At 39.1% G+C, this 23,690-nt stretch overlaps 2 protein-coding genes across 5 annotated transcripts in view; one reads left to right on the top strand and one right to left on the bottom strand.

The window, feature by feature from the left end:
• Positions 1–270: 270 nt before the first annotated feature.
• LOC116718730 (PWWP domain-containing DNA repair factor 3A) lies at positions 271–9,753 on the bottom strand. 4 transcript variants are annotated; one of them, XM_032560947.1, is made up of 14 exons: positions 9,549–9,753; positions 8,954–9,007; positions 8,545–8,843; positions 7,162–7,408; positions 6,798–6,938; positions 6,635–6,705; positions 4,838–4,920; positions 4,638–4,698; positions 4,490–4,565; positions 3,971–4,021; positions 3,650–3,891; positions 1,477–1,698; positions 1,309–1,397; positions 271–1,201 (listed from the first exon to the last, which is right to left on the bottom strand). In XM_032560947.1, exons 2-14 carry the CDS (start codon positions 8,958–8,960, stop codon positions 1,102–1,104), a joined length of 1,689 nt encoding a protein of 562 aa, XP_032416838.1. In that variant the 5' UTR covers positions 8,961–9,007; positions 9,549–9,753; the 3' UTR covers positions 271–1,101. The 4 variants fall into 4 exon arrangements, with proteins under 4 accessions (XP_032416838.1, XP_032416839.1, XP_032416837.1 ...); XM_032560948.1 differs by having other exon boundaries at positions 6,798–6,917; positions 8,954–9,088; XM_032560946.1 differs by having other exon boundaries at positions 8,954–9,088.
• Positions 9,754–11,891: 2,138 nt separating this feature from the next.
• Positions 11,892–23,690, top strand: part of kif26ba (kinesin family member 26Ba) — a 107,024-nt gene continuing 95,225 nt past the window's right edge. The window contains 2 exon segments of the mRNA XM_032560925.1: positions 11,892–12,543; positions 15,726–16,118. Of these exon segments, the coding sequence (XP_032416816.1) occupies positions 12,490–12,543; positions 15,726–16,118 (447 nt within the window). The 5' untranslated portion in view covers positions 11,892–12,489.

The following is a 23,690-nucleotide window of genomic DNA, read 5'->3' on the forward strand; positions in this document are numbered from 1 at the left end:
AGTGTGCTATTGTATGCAGTGTCCTAATTCCTAATTCTTGTTCTAACAGGTTTTTCTCTCCTGTACCCTCCCTGCATCCTAACGCTTTCACTCTATTTTGAATGTGATGCAAATACCTCACTTCTTCCCAATATCCCTTGGGAGAAAGATGCTCTTAGGTGACAATTATCTGCTCTAAAAACATAGTGACCACAAACATAAAAGCAAATGCAAAACAATTTCTGACTATCAAAGTTGTTATACCAAGATGAGTTGCGATCATACTCCATGTACTTAATAACAATCCATTTTATTTCAAAGCTCCTTTCATAACACTCAAGGTCACTTAAAAAGAGAGCAAAAATAACAAGAAACATCATATGTAACAGGAAATCAAAGGCATTTCCTGTTGATAAATACCCTGTAGGCCAAGTCTGATCTATTCATGTGGACGTTTGAGTCTGTCTTATGATTAGTTTCACATGATAGGAGAGAATACTTCAGTTCAAATCAAACAGCATGATCACAAAAACAACTTTCTACAATGAAAAACAAAACATGATCCTTTTTCCACCTTCACTCAACCAGAGGTTTCCAGTGTCTCCACAAATAATAGTCACTTTAACACAGCATAAAGCTTTAGAGTGTGACAAGAACTTTGAGAATTATCCGACATCATATACCACGTGTTCCTCTATATCAATTAAGAACAGTTATTCAAAGAGATTATTAGAAAGGAAATTGAAAAAGCACAACAAATTTAAAGGATTTCCTAAACAAAATTTCTGCTAAATGACTGCACAGATAAATTTCCAGAAAGAGGAAGCCAAAGCTTTATTTGTACACAGCGAGCATTCATTCAATATGTATTTTTGCACAAGCAAATGTAGAAAAACAAAACAAACTGCTTCTTTAAATGTTCTGAAATTTTTGATGTTGTTATTTAATAGATATCCCCCTTTTTTAAATTAAAAGTGTAAAAAAAAAATTACTTGCTTAAAATGATAATGGATATTAAAGAAGTTGTAATGTTGCATTGTTTTGCGAGGCAAGTTTTTTAATATTTCGGATAGAAATAAAAAATGTAAAAGAACATAAAAAAAATGAATTTGTTCCCCAGTTTTAACTGATAGAGCCAGAAAATAATTCAAGTCCTGTATTCTGAAGCTGTGACTTCCTCCACATCTGCCGTTCAATCATCAGGTCAAACTCTTGCCTTTCTCTAGAAAAAGGTAAAAAGGAAGACAAGATCATTCATCAGTTTCAAATATGGGCCAAGATATTATTTTTATTTTACACTTTTAGCATTTGAAAACACTCAAATCCTACCTGTTACTAATGCATCGCCCTTTCAGGTACTTTTCTTCTGCCTTTTTGACCGAAACGTTGTCCACCCCAGCAATGGCATATATGATAGCCTGCAAGAAAATTACAAGTTAAAAAATAAAAAGAGAGACGCATGCAAAAATGTAATCAATAATGTGAGTCTTCTCTTACCTCTGGTAGAAGCACATCTAGGACAAAAGGGACGTGCTCCATTAACTTCACGTCAGCGAGGCGAGGGGATTTGGGGACAGCTTTGACGTAGAGCTCATTTAGGTACCAGTAGACCCGATCCAGCTGCTGGTCATCTTCCAGGTAAATGTTCACCACTCTCCTTCTTTTGGCACTTAGAAAAGAGCGAAGCCATCTGGACTCCTGCTGCCCTCGGATCACGGCCTGCAAGCAGATTAATATCGAGAAACTAAAACAAACGGTGAAGGTTCTGCTGGAATACATTGATATCAGTTAAATCAGCAATAAGTTTAATAAGAAATACATCAGTAGAAATGATCAAATCATCAATAACTTCAAGGATTTTGACCAGGTGGATGTTGGAGTGAGATTCTTGTGCTATGACCTAAATCAGAATAGGATCGTTTGATGGCATTCAGATCAAGATGCAGTTACATTCAAAATGCCTTTAGACTATTAAACAACATTAAATTACATTGACAATAATATTATGAAATCTTCAAAATGTTTTGCAAAACTTGGATATAACCTGACAACTTTAATCGACTGATTACGATAGGCTGAAACGATTAAATGATTTGTACAATAATGGTCAATATGGTAATAGATTAATCATTAACTGGAGAGTCAAAAAAGGCCATTTGCTGAAAGAACAACACAGTAATTAAGCCAAAACTGTACAAAAATGGATCTATGTACATTTTCCATTTAAAAAAAGAAAATAAACTCAAGTGGCATAGTTTTAGCTTCACCTGGTTCAAATTTTGTAAAAAAAATAAATAATAATAATAAAAAGAATACTATTAAGCACCTCTTGCTAGCTAATTATTAAGTTAATCCAATATAACTGAATGTTTAGTTTCTTTTTTTTTTTTAAAAGATATTGAATTATTTGTATTTTATGTACTTCTAATATTGTACAAAATACGCTTATTCAGAGAACTAAAAAAAAATCTGCAGAAGTTGTTTATCAAATTAATTGATTAATCATCAGAATAATTAATTACTGAAATGGTTGTTAGTTTCAGCCATCATTATTGACCGTTGTCATTGGTGGCCATGCTAACTAGCCTGAGCTTTCATGGCAGGCTGCCTTATGTGGAACTAGCTATACACGAGCATGAGTGACAGCGCTAAGACCCTCCTCCTGGCTCTGATTGGTTGCTTCAGTGTATTTCTGCAGATGGCTGTAGAGAACAGGAAGAATGCAGAGGAACACCATTTTTTACAGATTATCTGTCTCACACTATATCATCACAAATATGTAAAAAAACATATTTTTTTAAGCTAACATTAAGCTGCTATAGACATAATCAGAATCCCACTGCATTAATATGCACTTAGCTTTAGTGTTACTCCATGTAAAAACACAAACAGTCACTGTGACTCTTTAACTGAGTAAATGCTCGTCACAGGTGCTCGGTAGTTATTGTCAAACAAGTTTTCTGCAGAACAATGTGTTTTATAAAGCCCAGAGGCATGCAGAGCTTTCATGCTGGAAGTAATGTAAAAGTTCAAGCTGTGGTAGCTGAGGAACAGTTTCATTGTGTTAATAAAAACAAACAATAATCACTATTGTGAAACATTGGTCAGTTTAAAACAGATGATTATATTGTGTACCATGAACAACTTCCCTAATGCATATCTCACACATAAAAAAACAGACTGAAGCTATAGATTAAAGGTAGTTCATTTCCCCATGACAAAGACTGCATGCTGTTAGTATGAAGCAGACCTCATAAACCTCTGAGACACATGAATGACATGTTTACTGGGAGGACGACTACTATCAGCTAAAAGGTGTGCAGGTATCACAACTTTTAGAGAACCATAAGAAAATGCTCAAATATTAAGATTTTTGGAGTATCGCGCATCTTTCAGAGATCAGAATAGATACTTATAGTATAGTTTCAGCAAAGACTAAGTTAAACTACTTGTTCAGTTCAGGGTGCTCCTCATATGCAAGTCAGTAAAGAAATAATGCTTTATGCTAACCCAAATTACCCAGAAGTTTAAAGGCACTGCAGTTCAGCAGAGTGTACAGAGTCTACTGGTCAAACCACTTCTATCCGCCTCATTAGATATAAAAAGGATGTGAAATGTGAAGGAAGACCCTCTGTAGCAGCAGCAGAAAGAAAGAAATAAAGAATCCTACCAGGAGATGTTTCTCCACCATCCGCTGCTTGACAATGAAATGAACCAGCTTCTCATTGGCTCGGTTATGGGCAGCATGAGTTCGGTCTGGCAGCAGCCTCTTGGAGCAAGTGGAAACATCTTTGTACTTCTCACTAACACGGTCCTCCTGGTGATGTTCACACGGCTCCTCCATTATGACATTACTGGTGATGGTTAGTCTCTCTGAGGCAGCCTGCGGATACTTCCTCCTCACCGGATAACCTATTGCAAACAGTAACAGTGATCAGCATTACAGCGTCAGATGTCTGCGAAGGCGTCGCTGTCTGATGAAGAAACTTACTCATGTCATGATTACAATACTCAATGAAGGAGCCTGAAAATGAGCCGCATGCTGGAAGCAAAACAGAGAAGGACACATGCTAAGTAATAATTCACAAAGAAAAACAATGTTGTTTTTTTTAACCCCTCCAGGGGGTCTTTTTGTGGGCTCTAGTGTCCCTCCAAATACGGGTCGCGCTAACCACTACGCCACCACGGCACGCCCCAAAGAAAAACAATGTTTACATAAAATGTGAAAGTCAAAAGACTATCTACATCCATTTCCAAAGGACTGGAGAAAGTAGAAAACAAAGGACTTTCAACATCACCTCAAACAAAAAACGTTTTGTTAAACTCCAGTCTGATTTCTGCTCTGCCACTCTACGGGTCTTAGAAACGCACTTTGGTTTCTCACCTATGAAATTCACTTCATACTTTTATTCGGATGCTTCTATTCTTATACTTCCTGTTTTTGTTTTTAATCTAATGCACTTGAAGATTAGCAAAGCAGACTATAGTTATTACTGTAATTCGTACTGACCAATGCGCATCCTGTAGTCCTCTATAAACTCCAAGGACCATGTAATAGCAGCCTCATATGACTCTTTGGCTTTTTGCTAGAGAAGAAACAAAGTGTCAGGAAAACACAATCTTCACAAATCAGTCAGCGGTGTTTGAACAGAGCTTACCATCAGCTCATCTGCTTCTTCACAGTCAAAGGGTTTCAAGGTTTTCAGAGGCAATGTAAACCTTCAAGAACAACATTTGAAAGAAATATACAGAAAAATCATTAATGTTTCGCTCAATAACATTTCAGAAAAGATGCATTTACAGGATGAAATGAGTAATGAGCAAATGGCATTGAAAAAAAGCTGATTTTTGTTCCTACCCCTTTTGTTTCTGAATCCCTGTGAACGCCTGGTCAACAAACATGACACTTGCTTTCTTCTGTCGTCGGTTCACATTTTTTACCTGCAGAAAACAAAACACAACAGATCCAAAAACATCAGAAATGTTAAGTAGTTAGAGGTGTGTTTTTCTGGGCTTTATTAGGGTACACCAACGTTTTCAAATGCTGTCCTGTTCATTTATTCAAGCAATTATAACAACACATGGGCTGAAAGGAAACTCAGAGAGGCAGAAGCCATTGCTCCAAATCCTAATTGTTAAGACATGACCTGCGGTCTTATTACACTGAAAATCAAAGCGCTTAAATACCGTAGCCACATTTGGAACAAAAAGGTTGCAAACCTGAAAACATCATCTGATCTGTGAAGAACAGAGGTGGCAGTAGAGCTGCGACGATTCTTCGAATGATTTGAGTTCGTCGATTATTAAAATTCCTCGTGGCAAATTATCTGCCCCAAAGCTTCGTAAAATTCTGTTTTATTGTTCCAGCCGGGTGATTATTCATCTTGCATAATGCTCTCACTTCCGCCTCTGAGTTGTTGTTAAGTTTTAGCAGCATAACATCCAATTTTTAAGTTCGTTCCGGGGGGGGGATTTTATTGATTGGTGATAATGTCTGGGTTTTTATTGTTTTTTGGGGGGACCAATAGGCATCCTTAAAGTGACTGGCACGATGTCTGGAGTACGGCAGCTTTTCTCCTCCCAGAGCTGCTGCCTTGTGGCGGTGAAGAGCGAACTGCGGGGAAAACCACTGCAGGAGCATTTATACAGGTGAGCGGATAAACTGAACACAGTGGGCAGCTGAGAAGTTGATGGCTTCAGTGTAAGTGTAGCTTTATTTACGAACCGGAAAATAAATTTCATATCATCAAAGTCGCAACAAATGGGTGGCGGAGCGCATCGTGGCGTTGCATAGCTGGCAGGTGAGTTTTTATGTATGAAGATGGAAATCCAGTCACTAACATGAACACAAAGCTATAAATGGCTGTGAAAAGTGGGAGTTAATCTATTAAATTGACTGAAGATGCCCTATAGGCATTTTTTATAAGCATCTGTGAGTCTGCTGCTTTATTATTCAATTTAATATAATTTCATATTTTTGTAGAATTTTGTCCAGATTAACTGGAAAATTTAGCTATTATGGATGCAGGTTAATTTTCTAAACTACAGGGATGTTATTGTTCAGGATGCACAAATATAAAAAATTGGTTCAATGTTGATATCCAATAGTAACGCCATGGTAGAATTTACTTTATCAAATCTTTATTTGATAACTCGATTAATTGCATGAATAATCGATAGAATGCTCGATTACTAAAATAACCATTTATCACAGCTCTAGGTGGCAGCATCATCTGTTGGGGGTGTTCAGCTGCAGGAGGGTCTAGAGCAACTCCAAAAATAGAAAATACCAGCATGAGGAAATTACCATATGTGGAAATACTGAGACAACATCTCAATAAACCAGGAAGTCAAAGTCTGGGTACAAATGAGTCAAAGACCACAAACACTCAACCAGAGCAGCTACAAAGTGGCTTAAGGACAATAAAGTCAATGTTTGTAGTGGCCTTGGAAAATTTCTAAGCAGACCTGTTAAGATGTGAGGGAGCAAGGACTCAGTCCTACCGGTTCTGTCTGGAGGAACGGCCCAAAATCCCAGCAAACTATTTTGAGGAACATATTAATAGAAACAACTTTGCTAATACTAACTGAGCTTAGAATAAGAAATGTTCACTGCGAGAGATATTTTAGTATCTCCTAATGTTTTCGTCCTTACCAACGCAGGCCAGTATGGATAATTTCTACATCTGCCCCACACAAACGCTCCTTCTGTGATCGATGGAGGTTCTGTAAGACAATACAGTGAGCAATAAAAAAATCCGCTAGGACTGGTTCTTGTGGAGATCGTTTGCATTCAGCCACTGCGGTTTTCTCCTTACTATTGTTTTTCTGCATCAGGAAACTTGGCAGATCTTCCTCCTCCTCATCTTCACTCTCATTTTCTTGTAAGGGCAGAGAGGGCAGCTGTTCCTCATCATGGTTCAGTTCAATTGAAAGATCTGAAGACAGCAAAGAGTCATCTTTTTGGGGATTAGAGAGCAGACAAGACACGGGAGTCAGAGGTCATTCCTGTATTCAGCAAAATTATGTAAAATTGTACAGTGACAAATAATTATTTTTTTAAATATAGAACCATTAAAACTGAATCTGAAACCAGCAAAAGGTGCTATATGCAATTAGCTGTGCCCATGGCTCTTTAAGACGTTTATTTTAGGTATATTGAGACAAACATCAGACTGGTACCTTGTTCAGCTGTATCAGGCTTCTGCAGCTCAAACCTCGGCCTCAAGCGTTTGGATGGCTGAGTGCCGTTTCCCTTTGCATCTCTAGTCTTGTTTTTCCGCGTCCTGCCATGCCGACGCTTCGTTGGAGTCCCGTTTTTCTGGGTTTGCTCCACGGCTCTCCTTTGTCTCTGTTGCTTTGGCTGAGAAGTTCGAGACTTTCTTTTTTGAGGTTTCGATTTGTGGCATGGTGGATCGTCCTCTGGAGTCTGCAGCAACATAAAAAGATGCTATATTAGGGCGTGCCGTGGTGGCGTAGCGGTTAGCGCAACCCGTATTTGGAGGCCTTGAGTCCTCGAAGCGGCCGTCGCGGGTTCGACTCCCGGACCCGACGACATTTGCCGCATGTCTTCCCCCCTCTCCTTCCCCGTTTCCTGTCAGCCTACTATCATATAAGCGACACTAGAGCCCACAAAAAGACCCCCTGGAGGGGTAAAAAAAAAAAAAGATGCTATATTAAACATGTCACTCAAATGATATTACACCACTTAACTTTAAGTGAGTTCCCTCGGGTATGAAATATCTGGGTATGCGACTTCACTCGAATGTAGAGGAAATAATGCTACTGAATGTGAAACCGCTTTTTCAGCCAGATAAAAACTAATCTTGCTAAATAGACAAAATTGAAACTCTCTTTATGGGGAAAGGTGAATGTAACAAAAATGGTGATAACCCCATTATTCAATTAGGTGTCCATGATGGTGCCTGTTGACATCCCACCCAGGGTTTACAAACAGTATGGGACTTATATTAAGGACTTCCTTTGGGACAAGAAGAAACCCAGAATTAGCATTAAGAAAATGTGGTGTGCATGGCCCTCCCTAACGTAAGGCTATATAATCTCGCATTTGAAATGTCTAGGTTGTCCCAAATATTTTGAAAAGGGAGAAAGAAAAGTGAGCTGGATGCATATTGAAGAAGAATTAGTGAACCCTTTCAGATCAATAGCTATCCTTTCCCATGGTAAAATAGATAATAGACAACCAAGTGGTTATTTTCCACTCTCTGGTTTTCATAAAGTGTTGATTTGCCAATACCACTTTTTACCACTTTTTCTGATTTCTTCTTAGAAAGATAACATAAGAAGGGTTTTTTAAAATTATTTTTTATCTTCACTTTTCTGGTTACTGTAATCAAAACTGCTCTAAAATGTCAGGGCCATATTACCCATCCCTTTGTATTAGTATAATGCTTTAAGAGATAAAAAAAAACCCCCAAAACAACCAAAACTATTATTTTGATTTTCCAAATCAAAAGATGCACAGCGTAACTCTAAAGCTATAAAAATGGCCAAATTGAACAAATTAGAAAGCATCTCTCAGTAAAAATTTACTTCACACCTCACCTTTGGTTGAGTGTTAAATTCAGCATACTCCAGCGGCTCTTCATCAGCTCTGGGAGAGGAGAGTGAAATGTTGGATGTGGAGGAGCGGTGCACAGGCGTTGAAGTCACACTGATGGCTTCTTGTGTCCGTTTCTTTCGCCCCCTGCATCTCTTGGGTGTAATCGGTTCAGATCCCAAAGCAGGCAAACTGAGATTGGGGAGATTATCAAAAATGGACACTTCTGCAGCCGGGGGAGACAGGATCTTATTAAAGACGGGTGACTCTTTGGAGTCGCTTTTCCTTATTTTACGAGGTCTCCCTGGAAGATAATACAAAGATAGCCTCAAATCAGAACAACCAATAAACAGTTGAGTCAAAACAGCTTTGAAACAGGACAACCTGGACAATGCAGAAGATTAAATGTTGTACCTCTCATTGTTGTGTGGCGCAGTGTGCTCCTCTCATTGAAATGATATGCTTTGACTTTATTGGCAGACAGATGAACATGAGTACAGAAGCGACATTACCAGGGGAAATGTTATTCACCCGGGCAACATGAATTTCCTTTGTAACAATAAAGTTGACAGACAGATAAAGAAATGAATAGAGAAATTATTAAGCAATAAATTGTACACCGGTGAATTCATGTTAAATATGTTGTCCAACTCTATGTAAAATGACGGGCATTTTACAAATGCAGCTTTGTTTACTGCCATGTGTCAAAACAAGCAAGATCTGCAGTTGAATAATACGCAAGCATTAAGATCATATTCAGATTAAAAAATGCATACAAACAACGAAATAACATGCAAAACAAGCTAGTTATTTTTTGAAAATGCGCCACACCAACCCATAAACGTCTGCTGATATTTTCATTACACAAGGCTTCAACGTATAGCACTACCATTTGAAGCTAAAACGTGAGATAATAACGTGCGAATAACTTGCGCAAAGCAAGAGGTGGGATATCAAAACATAAGCCAACTGCCAACACTAACAAAATTAGCTAGAGATTGAAACTCACCGAAAAAGCTGTGACTGTTCAGAAACCGAGAGCCATCATGCGTCCCAGTGCCTGCTCATATTTACTGCTGCACCAGGTTACAATAGGTAGAAAAACAAAGTGCTGAAAACTAGCTAAATACTACACGGAAAACCGAAAGCAACGCGATATCAACACAAATTCCTGTTTGGAACAAGACATGACTCTTGCTTCCATTCGCGGGCTGTGAAGTGATCTTAGAGAATTAACCCACCGCCCCCTAGCGGTCCGGAGGACAAATAACAGCTGGTTTGAAATGTATTTTTGAAAATTTTCTTTAAAATTACACTCATATTATGTAAATTACAAAAACTTATTTATAGCAGAAACTCATCTCACAAAGTAAAACACACTATATAGATTAATTAAATTGGATGTTTTAAGCCTTTATTTTTGTTGATCATGGTAATTTTCTACTTACAGACGTTGAAAACCCAACATTTAAGATTTGAAGAAAACAAAATCAGGCCTCTGGGTCTCTATGTTAAAATTCCTGCTTAAAGGACTTTTTAAAGGTACTTTTAATATAACAAATAAGCCTCATTGCAGCACTATAATTTCTGTAACATTTGCTTCATATAGACAGAGACAATGCAAATATGTCTAAGTAAAATGGATAATATCAAAAAGTTGAGGTCAGTATATAAATCCAAAAAGAGAAGCTCTGATATCCAGAGTGATATTTTATATACAGTATTATGGACTCAGCTCACTGAAATCTAAAACTAATTTTCACATAAATGTTTAATAAATAAAGATTTTTAAGACATAACTATTTTTGTGACAAAGAATCATTGCTAAAAAAAATAAAATGCTGCATCCAAGTGTATTAACGGAAAGTTGAGTGGAAGAACCATGCATAAACAGCCTGGACAACTGTTCAGAAAATATACACAAAGCAATAATTGCAGCTGGAGTCAGTGCTTCAAAAGTCATCACACTCTAACATATCAGGATATGGGTGACAATGGTTACATTTCCTCTGTTAAGTCACTCCTGAACCAGAAGCACCTTCTCTGGGCTAATGAGTAAATGAACTTGGCTGTTGCTTGTTGTCCAAAGTCCTCTTTTCACATGAAAGTACATTCTGTATTTCATTTGGAAATACAAAAAGTCCCATTTAGGAAGAGCACTAAATACTTCTCTTTGCTGGCAAAGTTTATGAAGATCATTAATTTTCCAGCAGAACTGGGCACCTGCACAATCTGCCAAAAGTACAAATATCCTCCTTAGTGACCACAGTATCACTGAACTTCATTGGCCAGCAAACATGTTTGACCTAAACTCCATAGAAAATCTAAGAAGTACAGTCGACATGAAAGTGGGAGACACCAGACCTGGTACTGGTACTACAGAGATCTCCTCCATGACAAACTGCTCTGATGCAGTAATACAGACAAAAAAGACCTGATCAGACATTTGGGAATTGACTCTTTTCATTCCCAAGCAAATTAAGTTAGTGTTTCATTTTGAAAATGATAAAACATGCGAACAGCTTCCACATTAATCTTTGGTTTTGTTTTGTTTTTTTAGGACTGAATTAAGAAGAGGATCAAGCAAAATATTTGGAATAACTGTGATTTTTTAAAAAATGATTTATATTTTATTTTAAGAAAAGATTCCTATATATGTAAATTTTTCTCTTTGTGACTGAAATATTTCGCATTACACTTTTAATTTATAATTAGTTCAACAGTACAGTCCTTTTCCCCACCGGATGTGTTTTTAACCAGTAATAACCCCACATTGCCTGCGGAGGGCACTGTGTATCTGCTCATCTACTGATCACGTTTGGGGGGGGAGTAGTTGAACACAGGGGTCTTCTCTGCAATGCAAATCAATTAAGATTTATCCTCCAGCAGAGATCTCTTGATCTTCATAAGGTGGAATCAGGATAATTAAACAGAAGTTTTGACATGAAGTCTGGAGCTCCTAGCACAGCAGCAGCAGCAGCAGCAGCAGCAGCAGCAGCAGCAGAGTTGTGATGGAGCAGTCCACACTCGTAAACACTTCCACTCAATACTGCATACATATTAGTCATTATTATTCTTATTATTACACACAATGATTACTAGTGATCTAAAACTGACATATTCTGAGATAAATTAAAGTCCTCCAAATGCAAAGGTTTTCCATATTTTTCAGGTGTCTAGACAGTAGACACAGAACATGAATATATTTATATATAGTTGGGTTTTTCTCTCTCTGACGCATGCAGTCCAGATGCCACTCAGCTGGAACCTCTGGACGTGTGATTGGCCTAAGGTCGATGAGGGGCAGGTTGGCCCCGCCCTCATCCAGATGTGCGTCTCGCTCCAGTATCCTTAGTCCACTGCTGTCTGCAGCAGAGTGCGGAGCGTCGTGAAGTCAACAGGAGGTTGCGCATGGGTCCATTTAAAGTCCCAAAAGCGAGGCGCACGCAGACTCTCGTCGCTGAGGTGTTTTTTTCAGTCGGATGCTACCCATTCTAACATGTGTTGATCATGTTTTGTGATTTTCACGGTGGACTTCACACTGGAGGTGTTCGATCTACCTGAGCGGGTTGAGATGCACCGCTAATGGAGACGGGCAGGGCTGAGCGCGGTGCCACTCCAGCGCGCTGAGCAGAGAGCCACAGAGCCTCATTCAGTGCGGAGCGCAATCTGCCGCATGACTTGTGCATCTTTTCTCTGCGCTGCAACTATTTCTGGCTCAATTTTCACCAAGGAGCCGGGTTTGTTTTCCTTGCAGCTTGATGGGGGATCACACCTCTCACCACATGCGTCTGAGTACGGCGTGAGGTGTTCCTCAAGACCGAGACGAGCGACCTACTGGGGCGTGCAGTTAATTGAAATCGATCCAGCGGTTTGTTTTTTGAATGTGAAGCGGCAGAAGAGGTTATTTCTCCTCTCCTCCTCCTTCTCCCCCTCCTATTACCTACAATATGACTTCACTGTCGGGGACTAGGGAGAGGAGCAGCCGGAGCAGAAAACATGGGGTAGGTTTTTTATTTTTAAATTCCAGATGAGTTGGTGCTTCTTTGTGTAAACCTGGAAAATCTAAAAACTTATCATCCATTCACTGCACCACCCACTACATTGAAGTGCAGCTTTCTTCCATCTTTAGCTGGTCATAAATATACAACCTGATGACAGCTCTCATTAGGTTTGTGTCCATGCGTAGTTCACACATCACTGCTCATAGTGTCACATCAGTGGGTTTAAATTTATCACGCTGCATCTCTTTAATCATCACTGCCAAGTCAGGTGTTATTCTCACTCTCACACCTGTGTCTCTGGCTCATCTGCAATTAGCTTCAATTTATTGCACAGGGTTTGGTCATAATACAGCAGCCTCGCCACTTCCCCGCCCATCATTTTTATACATAGCTGCTTTTTTATGGCTGTAGAATTAGTGGCCCTGCAACCACTATACCAGAATGTTTAACGCAACCTCGAAAGATCCACTTCTCAGCTCATGAGACTCAGTTGTTCACATTACTAAGTCAGACTAGTTTGCAATAACTTGAATTTTGTGTAATGTACTGCTATTTTTTTGGTGAGGAGCTGCGACTCAATACCCAAAGCTCCCATTTACCTCCCTCTTCACTCTACCATTCATCATGAACAAGACTCCAAGATACATTAACTCCTCCTCTAGAGTCAGGGACTTAACCAAAACCTGGAGGGAGAGGTCCACCTTTTTCTGGTTCAGAACCGGAAAAGATGAGAATAGTCAGAACTAAGTCCAAAGATGCCGATAGAACCACGTCATCTGCAACAGAAAAATAAAACTCAAATATCTCACAACCAGACCAGACATTCTTCCCTCCACTACTAAGGCTTGAAATTGTGCTCATAAATACAACAAATAGGAGTGGAGACAAGTGGCAGCCCTGGTTGATCCCCCAACATACTCTGGGAAAAATTTCAGCTTTGTGCTGAGAATAAGCTAACAGTTCTTGCTTCGGTCATACAACCAAGTCTTTACAATCATCCCTGTTCTCCATGTAACTGCAGCGGCACCAACTAAAAAGCTTCAGTGGACCAAACCCTATAGAGCCAAAAAGACAGACCCCTCAGAAATCCTGCAAAGGTAAAGATCTAGTCCACATAAGAAACCCCATTCCTCCTTGAACCAAGGTTCAACATTTCTAACATTCTACAAGGGAATTTGTTGAGGTAGAAAGATAAGTGGAAGACTCTCTCTTTTTCTAAAAATTAGGATCACAATCTTGGTCTACTTTTCCAACTGATCTTAAAGAAATGCATCAACAACAAAAGCCCCTGAATGTCCATAGCTGGCAGTACCTCTGGATAAATATTTTTCACCTCTGGAGCCCTGCCACAGGGAAGTTGTTTCATTACCTTGGCAATGTTTGCCACAATGATTGTCTCAGTTTTCCCACCTGAGACGGAATGAATCCAGTGAGACAGTTCAGGCATCTGTTTAGGATGTCTCGTGGGTGCCTCCATTTGGAGGTTAACCAGGCTTTCCCCATTGGGAGTAGAAGACTCCAGCGCAGACCCAAAACGTGCCGGAGAGACTTTACGTCTCTTCTGGTCTGGAAACACCTAGGGCTCTCCAGGAATGATAGGGGAGAAGAATATCTGGGGTGTGCAAACCCTGCAACCTGATCTTTGATAAGTGGAAATTAATATCTGTTATGATATGTCCCAAATTTTAGCTGCCTCAATCATGAGATGTTCTTTCATATGTCATTTTTTCTGGTTTTTATCTTTATTTATGCATCCAAGCACATGGCCCAAACATCAATGTAGAAGCTGTTGTTTGGTGCACATATGTGCCAAAGATTGTGGGAATTCTTAGTTTTGATGCATTTAATAAATCAGATTTCTTTGAGTTGGATGTGCCAATTCCTGATCAGAGTTGATCAACAGATAATTGGACAGCTGATTGCTTTTAGTCAGTGTTGCTGTCTTAAGCTGTTAATACTCATTTATTTATATTCACACACTGATTCATTTACTTGGCCCACTTTTTCTCATTTAGAGGCCACAGAGAGGTCATATTATTCATGCAGTTTATGGGTAAGAGGCCTGGACATGTTGCAAGTATATTAGAGGACCGACAAAGAAATCCACACACACTGCTTAGCTCAATTTAGAACAGCCAATTAACTGAACATACATGTTTTGTGAACTGTGGGAGGAAGCTGGAGTCCCTAGAGAAAATTCAGCCGTTCCCTCTGAGAATTCAAGTTAGTGAAGATTCAGACCAGGGAAGATTGTTGCTGTAAAGAAAGACAGCTAATTATCATCTGCATTCGCCAGCAAAATGTGTAAAACATGCAGTAGATAAAAGCTTTTATTCAATTTATAACTTATTCAGATTTATACTGTGCACTCAGAAATGTTAGTAGCGCTGCTCTGCTTGTTCAAGAAAAAAGAAGAGCCTCATTGTTTTGCCTTGCTAGCAAAAGGGCAACAGCTTAAAACAGGCCATCTGCTCTCACCTTTAGGTCGACCTTAACATTACTTTCCTGTCCCTGAGCAACCTCTTGCATTTATGTTCACAGTGTTTTAAAGCAGGATCTATTATGCAAAATTCACTTTTCACACATTTTTGTACTTCGATTTGGGTCTCAGCTGCTTCTAGAAACAAACTAATCGCTAAGAAAAAAAACCCACCTGTCCACTCATCTTCTGGCAATAAGTTGATGTTTTTTGGTGTTTGGAAAATGAGTCCCAAACAATTAACTGGCTGAGCTCCAGCATGTTTGGTCAGCTGGTTTTACCACTGCACTGTACAATGGCTGCTGGAAAAGACAAATGTTTTGTTGTTGCCTTACCATCCAGAAACCACTTGCTGCATTCTTGGTGGTTGTGCATGAGGCTCCACTTCTGCTTTTCAAAGATGTACTGTTGTCAGATCTGTTTGAGTGTAAACGTTGAGGTGGGGGGTCTGGCCAGCAGCAGCTTATTTGGATTTAAAGTGACAAGAGGCCCTAAAACAGCTCAATCTGAAAGGAGTTCAAAATATTCAGGACTGAACACATTAAAACTTCATTGTCTAAGAATGATTTTGTACAAAAAATGTAATGAACATGTTTTATTTAGCCCACAGACCTTTCCTAACGTGTTCAAGGAGCCATAATGGGTCACCTTTAAGATATAGTATGTTTTTCCTAACAGTGAAACTATCTATTCATTCTCACAGATGCCTGACTCCTCCCCAACAAAATCGGCCTCCATTTTCCCGGACACATGGTGCCGGAAGGCCTACGAGGAAACCAGCCGCTCCGGCACTCGTCCAGCGCCAGAGGGAGCAGGGTCCATGCCCAGCTCCACTGGTACCCCTTCCCCAGGCTCGGGGATCTCATCGCCAGGATCCTTCTCTGGATCTCCAGGAACCATTTCCCCAGGGATTGGCACTGGATCACCGGGTTCTCTCGGTGGCTCTCCGGGTTTTGGGACAGGATCGCCGGCCTCAGGGAGTGGAAGTTCACCTGGAAGTGAAAGGGTGATATGGTGTGAGAACTGCAACACGCGTCTGACAGAGCTGAAGCGTCAAGCACTGAAACTGCTCATCCCAGGCCCGTACTCCAGCAAGGTAAAAACCGCTTGCTTCCCGGAGAACATTTAAATCTGGCTCATAGACAGCAGCATAAAGTTTAAAATATTATTCCTTGATTAACTGTGACACTCAGACAGAGGGTGTCATTAACTTGGCAGTTCACGAAGGACTGGGGTTCAAATCATTCGCTTGTTTACAGCGTTGCTGTGTCATCAGAGTTATTGTTGCAATAAATCAAAGTGATGCTGTTATCCCATGAGATTCACCCCCGAGCTGAACAGAAGCAAAACACCCTCTGGGATCTGGAAAATTTATATATGAAGCTGCTAATCAGGTTCAGATAGAGTGATAAAACAAAATGGTGACCACGAACTACAAGCTCTGGTTGAGTTTTTGTTGTTTCAATTACTTTCAAATCAGTTTATTTACATTGTGGCGTTTCACAGCTGTCAACATAATGCACTTTATAAGACAAACAGCTCCAAGTCATATAGAAATAAGAAATGAAATCAATCAGATTCTTTCCAATCAAATCATGCAGATTCAGACTCAGAAACAGAGTCCAACTCCAAGGTATTATAATACGGTCGAGTCTGTTTATGCTTGCTTTTGTCAAAGTGACAATCGCTTTAAAGAAGATCATCATTTTAAAACTGCATTTGTATTTACAGAGATTGTCTTAGTTTGATTATCTGTAATATTTAAATTAGATTAAAAAGAAATCTGTAATGGGTTAAATATGTTTAATAGAGTTGTACACAGTTATCCGGTTGTCTTTTTCCTATTTCTTTCTCCGAAAAAGAAATAGAGATGACTGAAATAGGCCGACAGGTATTATTTCTTTCCCAGTGTTGCTTCTTAAAACAGTCATAAAAGTTCATTTGTATATAATAAATTTATGTATTTCTTTTAGACCACGCTTTGAAACAGAGCTTTTGTGATTATTTTGATATTTGGGTTCACTTGAGGCAAATAGATAAAATATAAATGAAAAAAAAGAATGTAAAAAGCAAACAATTGTTGTTCATGCAGAGATTTTATACTTGAGCTACAAAAAAACACAAATTACCTTCTCCTAGGAGAGCGTCTAAATGTCCAATTTTTTCCGACTCTAGTTTGCCATGAATTTTATTTTCCTCTGTTGCAGCTGAATAACTTTAAGCTATTGCCCACACATTGGCCTTGGGTTAATTGGTAACAAACACCAATATGCAGAACTGCACTAATAAAGAGCACAAAGTGAGCCCAAGCACTACATTTGGACTGCTGGAGTTATTGTTCAGCCTATATGTTTGTGCTGGAGTTTCAAGTTCTTTTAATTCAAGGGTTTAACTGTTTGACATTTTTTCAAAGAGTTGAGGTTTGCTGATGGTTAGAAGGCTATTAATTAAGAGCAATTTGGGAGTTTGGGTTCAGGTCTTACTGATTACAGCCTTCTTTGTGGTAAAATTTATTGCAGTGGAAGAAGAACACAAAGTCAAAATGCTGCATCACAGCTGCTGTAGGTGCTGCTTTTGAGAAACTTTTAAAGAATTGTTGTTTTCATTTAGTCACATTATAAACACTGCAATATTTTTAACAACGTACTGAATAATTGTGGGAGAAAAGTAATACACAATTTTAATATTTTCAATTAAATGGTCAAAAATTCATGATTATGCACTACTTTGCAGTTCTCTATTACATAAAATTTCAATAACATACATCTGACACCACAAAATATGAAAATATGGGATGTAAAAAGGGATACAAATACATAATTTCTAATTTTATGCAGAATGCTTTTTTATGGTTCTCTATCAAATCAGACCACACCAAGGTAAATATGACTCAACCCATGTACCTGTCATTCAAGCTCTAATAAACCTCCTACTGGTGCTCTTTGATTTCCTCCTGTGATGTGGGTTTTTTTGAACCATGCATAAACACACCTGACGACTATTTGGAAAGCTTTGATGCGCAAACAGAGTCCTTTTTAGTTTTATTTGTTTTGGTTTGAACAAGCATCAGTAAAATCCTTCAGCAGCACTGTCAACTAGATCTTTTATGGTTAGCAGAACTGGTTTTACACAGAAAGGCAGAGTTCACTCCCAGACCTCATTTACATGTTTTCTCTTGCCTGACATGCTAACTTTCCTCTTCTAAGCAACACATGAAGCAGTTAACATTTTCTGATTCTAATGATTCTCTTAACTTCTACGTGTTGCCCTTCTCCTTTCTGCTGTTTGCAGAGCTTCGAGGCAGAAGCAGGAGTTGTTCTGCTTGCTTTCAAATTCCTGTGGGTCATTACTGAATACCTTAACAGTTCATTTATTTTAGCCAGGTAAAGTTTCCCGGCTGGCCTTTCTTTTGTTTAACCCAGACGTGAGTAAACTGACCTGTGCAGATGTTCTGTGTCAAAGAAAAACTGAACTCATGTCCTTGATGTAAGCTAATGTGACCCAATAATCCTTCACCTTCAGCAAATGTGCTGGAAAAGCAGTTCTCTCTGTGTATGTGTGTGTGTGTGTGTGTGCGTGGTGTGTGTGTGTGTGTGTGGGTGTGTGTGTTTCCTGCAGGCGTGTACTGTCAGAATGAGACCTGGTGTTATTCCCTTGGGACAGAGGAGCGTGTGTGACCCCCATCATACACACACATAACAGGAATACTAACACATTCATCAACTTTTACAAACCACACAAACCTCAGTTTGTCTCATGAATATGAATATATGACAGGTCACACACACACCCACAAACAGTCTAACCCTGATCTTAAACCAAGTCTGTACCTTCAAATTGAACAATTTATGCAGCTGTGACCTGCTTTTGGTCCCCCCAGAAAACACACAAACTTCCCACAGAGTGGCTGTGTAAACACATTAGTCCTCACCACACGAAGGAAACATCTCCACACACACATTATGTTAATGATGACCTTCACAGCTCGTACCTTTTGAATATTGCACTGCTTGCATGTCTGTAGTTTAGTAAGCCTGTGTCAGTTTGCGTACAAAAAAGGGGAAGAGCCCAAGATAGAATTAGCCTTTTGCCCAAATATGCCAGTACAGATGATTCACCTGCAAAATGTGTGAATATAAACTCACCAGGCTTCTTTAACAGGTACATCTGTTTAGTTGCTTGTTATCAATTGTAATTCAGCCAATCACATGCCAGAAAGCTGACATGACACTGTTAGTGGTAATAACAATGACATGTTAAATTCAATCTGAGAGTATCTAAGCTAGAGGATTTTAGTGAGCATTCACACCAGACCCGTTTAGTCCGCTTTAATCAAACTAGTTCTTTTGTTTAGAAGGTTTGGTTTGTTTGAGAAAGTGTGAAGGCACAATCAAATTCTGATGAGGGTCAAAGAATCCTAGGTCTTGGTTTGGAGACCGCTCCTAAAGCAGAAAGCAAACTAGAGTGCAGGGCATTCTGGGTGAAATACAACCAAAACAAACGAGAGTCTAAGGCTGCAGAAGAAATGGCTCGTGGTCTGACGCTGCTACCTTCTTGCTTACATTTTGCAAAAAAAAAGAAAGTTGTGCTCATGTCTTCTTCTGAGGTTTTCGTGTTGCTTTCTGCAGTAGTTCTTTGTGCAGAGCCACCACACATTACGATGGAGGCACAGGTTTTCGAAGGGTTTGAACTGTTTGACACAGTGCAGCAGAGGTGGGGACTCGAGTCACATGACTTGGACTCGAGTCAGACTCGAGTCGTTAAAATCACGACTTGAGACTTGACTTGAAAAAATGCTCAAAGACTCGGACTTGACTTTGACTTTCATGCCATTGACTTGGGACTTGACTCGACTTGAAGCTGTTTACTTGAAAAGACTTGATATTTTTTACTCAAAGTCTTAAAATTTAAAACACATTATTTATAAAGTGGCGTCATTAATTAATGTCACTCATTCCGTATCAATATGCGCAGACCGTCACTATGGTTTTCCTCTCTCCTTATGTATGTATGTGTACGTAGCTGCAGCACAACCAATCAAATTAACAGGATTTGGACGTTTAAAAAAACGCGGCAAAGCTACAGAGCTCAGGGAACGAAATACGAAATAACCGCGAGTAATTTCTTTTGGCTACGTAGGTTATGAACTTTCGACTAAAAAACGAACTGCAACTTGTAAAACATGCAAGAAGAGAATATCGGATGGAGATGCCACGACGTCCAACTTTGTCCGGCATTTGAAGCTTCACAGAGATCGGTAGGTGGCACTTTTCTTTTGCTGTAAGATAGTTGACTTTAGCTAATTCGTGTTAGCATGTGTACTCCGGGTTAAATTGGTGATGATTTACCATAAATCCGGTCCTTCAAATGCCTCCACAAATAATGTGCACCGTGTTAGCTCAGGAAGCCGGTGGATAGTGAGCGGGGCTCCGGAACAGAAAGCAGATTCTGGACCTGAACACAGGGAACAGAGTCTCTCTGTCCCATCATGATGATGAGCGGGTCTAGTATCATCTAAGGATGGTTGGTGTATTTGAAGACATCTACGTTGGGAAATTATATTGACAATATATTGTTTACTGCAGTCAGTGCATTAAGTCAACTGTTTTTGACTTAATGCACTGACCGGCGTGACTGTCACATGTCGCACAGAACCCATTTCCAAGTAGTATAGCTTTGCTGGGAAAAAAAAAAAAGACCAAATACAATGACTGTCCCAAATAAATTTTGTGTTTAGAATATCTGTCCCATATTTACGGAGGACTGAAACTAACATACTTAGAAATAAAAGCAGAAAAATAAATGCACCAGACCTTCCTGAGTTTACTTGTGATAACTTCATTTATACTTATTTCATTTTTTGAAAACTATGATTGTTGTAGTGTTGATGTTTATTTATGAATAGAAGGAGTAAACTGAAGTCAAATGTAATTCATGAAAGGCTGTAATTTATTTTCTGACATCTGTTTACTTCTGACAGATTTGAAGAATACCAGATGAATAAGAGGATCACAAATGAACCTCAAATACATATTTTAAAAAGAACAAATGGTCTAATATTTGAATTTTATGTATAATTGCAAATTATTAAAAAAAAAAAAAAAACGACTCGAAATGACTTGAAATTAAAGGTTCCTGACTTGAGACTTGACTCGACTTTGCCTGTCTTTACTTGAGACTTGACTCGACTTTGCCTGTCTTTACTTGAGACTTGACTCGGACTTGAGGACAGAGACTTGAGACTTACTTGAGACTTGCAACAACAGTGACTTGGTCACACCTCTGCAGTGCAGTGAGAAAGTTTTTTGGTCCCCAGTCAAACTGAGTCTACCAACTATCAGGTGTGAAAACACCCTTAGTTCATGAGTTTTTCAGAAACTGGTCAACTAAGTTGTTTCCTGCACATTTCTAACGATAGTGAAGAATGACCCCCAAAAAGGGAAAGTTTGAACAAGAATGCTTCGTTGATGTCAAAGGTGAATGGGTAACCTGGTTAAAGGTGATAGGAAGGTGACAGGAGCTCCAATAACAACTAATTACAGAGAAAACCATTACTGAACATGCAGCACGTTGAACCCTGAAGCAGATGAAGGAGAAGAAGAGCAACCAAGTATCACTCCTAACCCCCTACAACTCATACCTGCCAGTTCAAATTTGACAAAGGGTTGAGCCTCAATTTAGATGTTAATCGTCAGCCTTATTTTGCTCCATCCTGGCCTGGTGTCAAACAGTCCAGGTGGCCTAATGGTGTGAGACATATTTACTTGACATACTTTGAGTCTTTTGTAACAACTGATCATTGCTTAAGAACAACAACTCTCTGATTAATGTTTCCAACATCTTGTTGAATCTGTGTCATAAAAACTGGGCCGTTGTGAAGGCGAATATGGATCCATCCCTGTAGTAGTAAGGTGTACTTAATAATGTGGCCAACGAGTGAATAGTAGTTATTCCAATCAAGGTGATTCATCTATTTGTGAATTTAATAGGTTGCACCTCATTATTGCATTTAGTCATTGCAGAGAATGGCTTGTGGTTTAAAATAGACGTGACAGTTTCCAGATTAAGCCACAGACAATTGGCAAAAGGAGTATTGACAGCAGACATGAAAGAGCCGCTCTGTGTTTTTCCTTTTAGTCCGACTTAATTACTTACCTTAAATTAAAGTCAGACTCCTCTCAGGTTGGTTTGTTCGTTTAACTAGCGCTGTTTTACAGGCAGCTGGATAAAGGAGTGTGTGTAGCATGCAGGTAATTTATCTGGAGGCAGGTTATATTAATGCAAAGCAAAATGGTGGCCTGCAGAGTCAGAACGAGCAGAGTGTGTTTCAGGTTTAGACACAGGAAAAGCAAATGACTCAAAAGCACATGTGGCTAAAACATCTGCACTCACTTGAGGACATTCGTCCCTGCTCTCCTGCTGTGTGTAGCTGTGTATTTATCAGCCGAATCCACACCCAAATCATAAGTGGATGGAAGATGATCTGTTTTTGGTTGGTCCAGGTCACTTCAGGAAAGTGGGTCACTTGATGTTCGTCGGCTTTAAGAGTCTGTTTCTGATCAGCTGAAAGTCAAAACCATCCGTGTTTAGAAAGTGAAACATATACAACTGTAGATCAGACTTGGAAATAAAGCCAAAGAAGGGACATGTTTGTAGCTTTATTCCCCTGGGAGGACCTCCTCCAGGAAGCTTGATTTAGTGAGATTGCTTTCATCTGCGTGTTTCTTTGTGTCTGTTTGAGTTTGTCATTTGAAGAACAGCGCTCGCTCCGCTGTGGGAGTTTCCTCTGGATATACATATTACACACGCACTTAAAATGTTTATATTAGCAAACCCACTAATGTGTCTGCCTGCATTAGATGGTACATTAAACACTTGTCAGCAGTTTCTGCCTCGGATAAGTTTTTGGTTTGAATGCCTGTCCCTAAAGCTAAGGTCAAAAAAACGACTCCAGGGAGAAATGGCAAACCTGACATCCAGAATTATGCTACAGGATTGTTCTGGATGTATAATTTTCTGCTTTCCCTTCTTAATAAACCAACGTTTTTGACAGAGGTTCTTTTTTTTTTTTAACATAATCTGCTATTCTTTCTTAGAAAAACAGTAAATAAATGATTCAAACCAAATGAAGCTTTTAAATCTGTTCATAAAGACACGATTTGACTCTGTGGGTCATAATCTGCAGATATCCTCATTGACATTTTGTTCTTTTGTAAACCGTTTTACACCAGTGTTGTAAAACCAGTGTTCATGTTTGTACTGGGGAGGCTTATTAAAGAAACTGAGCTAAATCTGAAAGCGAGTCCATTCACCAGGTTGTGTGGGTGGTTGGCATGAGCAGTGTGACATTCCTACAATATGATGACAATGACTAAAAATACCACGGCTATTACGACATATATAGAAAACAATTTGAATAAAAGTACATAAAATTTACTTAAATACATAAAAGCAACATGAAATCCTAACTATTGCAAAAATAAGGCAATGTTTTGTGTATATCGATAAAAATATAAACACCTGCTAAACTTAGAAGTGTTTTTAGTAAACATGCTTATTGCATTGAATATCATACTGCTGTACTTCAATGTGTATGTTGTAATGTTTGCAATAATTAATCAAAAAGTGTGTCATAAATTCTCTTAGCTTTTCCAGACAACAAATTAAG

Source organism: Xiphophorus hellerii, chromosome 4, assembly GCF_003331165.1.
Source record: "Xiphophorus hellerii strain 12219 chromosome 4, Xiphophorus_hellerii-4.1, whole genome shotgun sequence".
NCBI classification, from domain to species: domain Eukaryota; kingdom Metazoa; phylum Chordata; class Actinopteri; order Cyprinodontiformes; family Poeciliidae; genus Xiphophorus; species Xiphophorus hellerii.